The sequence below is a fragment of the Megalops cyprinoides genome, chromosome 3 (genome assembly GCF_013368585.1).
Source record: "Megalops cyprinoides isolate fMegCyp1 chromosome 3, fMegCyp1.pri, whole genome shotgun sequence".
In the NCBI taxonomy this organism is placed as follows: domain Eukaryota; kingdom Metazoa; phylum Chordata; class Actinopteri; order Elopiformes; family Megalopidae; genus Megalops; species Megalops cyprinoides.
This window is the reverse complement of record NC_050585.1, coordinates 54,805,469-54,807,916: the sequence shown is the minus strand read 5'-3', so window position 1 is coordinate 54,807,916 and position 2,448 is coordinate 54,805,469. Positions and strand designations below refer to the sequence as shown.

Below are 2,448 nucleotides of genomic sequence, written 5' to 3'. Positions count from 1 at the left end.
TGTCGGTTCTCTGAAGTTGAGTGTTGAGCTGCCATCTTTGTGCCGTCATTTTGAATAAACTCAGCTGGAAAACTCAACGCTGTGACCGCGGTGTCTGTGGAGACCAGCGGACAGCCGGCCGTGTGGCTGGGTGCAGGCTCCCCTTTCCGAGCTGTGATGCAGTCTGCTGTCTGCAGCCTCTGTGATCTCTGTCACGCTGTCTGTGAATGAGAGTTTCCACATGCCTCTCTGACCTGCCTCACCACACTGCAGCCTCTGTGATCGCTGTCTGTGAATGAGAGCTTCCACACGCCTCTCTGACCTGCCTCACCACACTGCAGCCTCAGTAAATCGCTGTCTGTGAATGAAGGCTTCCACACGCCTCTCTGACCTGCCTCACCACACACAAACGCTCCTCAGCTCACAGTAACCCTCTGAAACAGAAAATAAAATCAACTGCTCAAATTCAGAAAGTCAGCAGAGTCCATGAAGGTGACGGGACATTCACTGGGGAAATTTAACAGCGAAGCAGGCTTTGGTTAGACTGAAGAGTGCTTTTGGTAGAACATCCAGACTAACTGCTATGATAATGTCTGAATTTTGCCAGAGAAATCAGTCCGAACCCTGCAATAGCAACACCCGCCTGATAAAACTGCATGGACACACCGGCATCTGCCAGCGCTGTTCACACCACATCAAGTACCACAGACTCACTTTCATTAGATATTTATTGTCATTCAGTTTAAATGCATAAAACATTCATCATAACAGTGGTAGCTACACCAGTAATTAAAGGATTATATATATAAGAATTTGATGAGCTGATACAGCACTGAGAGCTCTGTCAAATGGCACTTGTCTGAGTGGTGAGGGGGTGTCTGAACTGAGATTTTACAGGGAAAAACCCACTCCTTCAGATACTGACACCGAGAGTTTCTGCTGGACAGACGGACGAACAGAGAGAGAGAGCGCAGGCGTACAGACAGCACAGGGCAGCGCAGGCGTTTGCAGCGGGTACAATCGTGTGTGAAAGTGAGGAGGGGCTCTCTCACCATGGCGATGGGGCGGAGCAGTGCGGCGATGGGGCGGAGCAGTGCGGCGATGGGGCGGAGCACTGCGGCGATGGGGCGGAGCAGTGCAGCGATGGGGCGGAGCAGTGCGGCGATGAGGCGGAGCAGTGCGGCGATGGGGCGGAGCAGTGCGGCGATGGGGCGGAGCAGTGCAGGAGAGCACAGTAAAGGGGCTGCTGCCCTTCCCCTACGTCCACATCCTACTCTAGTGTGAGTGTGTGTGCGCGTGCGTGTGTGTGTGAGTGTGTAAGCGCGCGCGTGTGTGAGTCTGTGTGTGTGTGTGTGTGTGTGTGTGTGTGTGCATATGAGTGTGAGTGTGTGTGCGCGTGCGTGTGCGCACACGTCTGTGTGTGTGTGTGTGTGTGTATATGAGTGTGAGTATGCGTGCGTGTGTGCGCGCGTGCGTGTGAATGTTTGTATGACTGCAACTACATGTGTGTGAGTGTGTGTGTGCATATGAGTGTGAGTGTCTGTGTGTGTGTGTGTGTGCATATGATTGTGAGTGTGTGTGAGAGTGTGTGTATGTGTGTGTGTATGTGTGTGTGTGTGTGTGAGTGAGTGTGTGTGGGGGGGGCGGCGGCAATGCAACCTTTTCCAAGTGACAGGTGATAGGAATAGAATAGAATAGAATAGGAGTACAGAAGAGTATAGAATAATGAGTACAGAGTACACACACACACATACACACACACACACACACACACACACACACACACACACACACACACACTCTCACACACACACTCACACACACACACTCACACACACACACACACACACACACACACACACATAGAATAATGAGTACAGAGGTACAGAGAGAAACATACACATAAATACACATATGTACACACGCACACACACACACACACATTCTTCTGGGAGGGGGGAGGGGCTGTGTCAGATATAAGGCTTTCTGGAGGAGTAAAGAGCTGAGAGATGACAGACTACAGAACCGGAGGAGGGGCTGGGAGCACAGGGCGTGGTCACAGTGTGGAGGGGCGGGTTATTCTTCAGTGGGCGGGGCAGGAGGCGGGCTCTCTGCCGCAGGCTCTGGTGCTGCCATCTCACTGTCCTGCTCTGACTCCGGCTTCTCTAGCTCCTCCCCCTGCCTCTCCCCCTCCACGCCTTGCTCTGGTTGGACAGGTTCTCCAAAGCCGGCCCCCTCTCCTTGGGGCCCCTCCCCATCATAGATAATATCTTCTGGGTTGGGGGCAGGTGGGCAGAACTCCTCATCAGGGAGAATTTGCTGGAACACAGATTCAGCCTGGAGAGGGAGAGAAAGACAGAGAGGGAGAATGAAAGGAGGGAAAGAGAGAAAGAAAGAGGGACAGAGAGAGGGAGAAAGAAACAGACAGAGAGAGAGAATCTGAGAAACACAGACAGACAGACAGAGAGA

The 2,448-nt window shown here is 52.5% G+C and overlaps 1 protein-coding gene across 4 annotated transcripts in view; it reads right to left on the bottom strand.

The window, feature by feature from the left end:
• Positions 1 to 1,914: 1,914 nt before the first annotated feature.
• Positions 1,915 to 2,448, bottom strand: part of chm (CHM Rab escort protein) — a 38,198-nt gene continuing 37,664 nt past the window's right edge. For all 4 annotated transcript variants that reach the window (XM_036524480.1, XM_036524482.1, XM_036524481.1 and 1 more), the window contains exon 15: positions 1,915 to 2,316. In XM_036524480.1, coding sequence (XP_036380373.1) covers positions 2,056 to 2,316 — 261 coding nt within the window. In that variant the 3' untranslated portion in view covers positions 1,915 to 2,055. The remainder of the gene's footprint in view (positions 2,317 to 2,448) is intronic.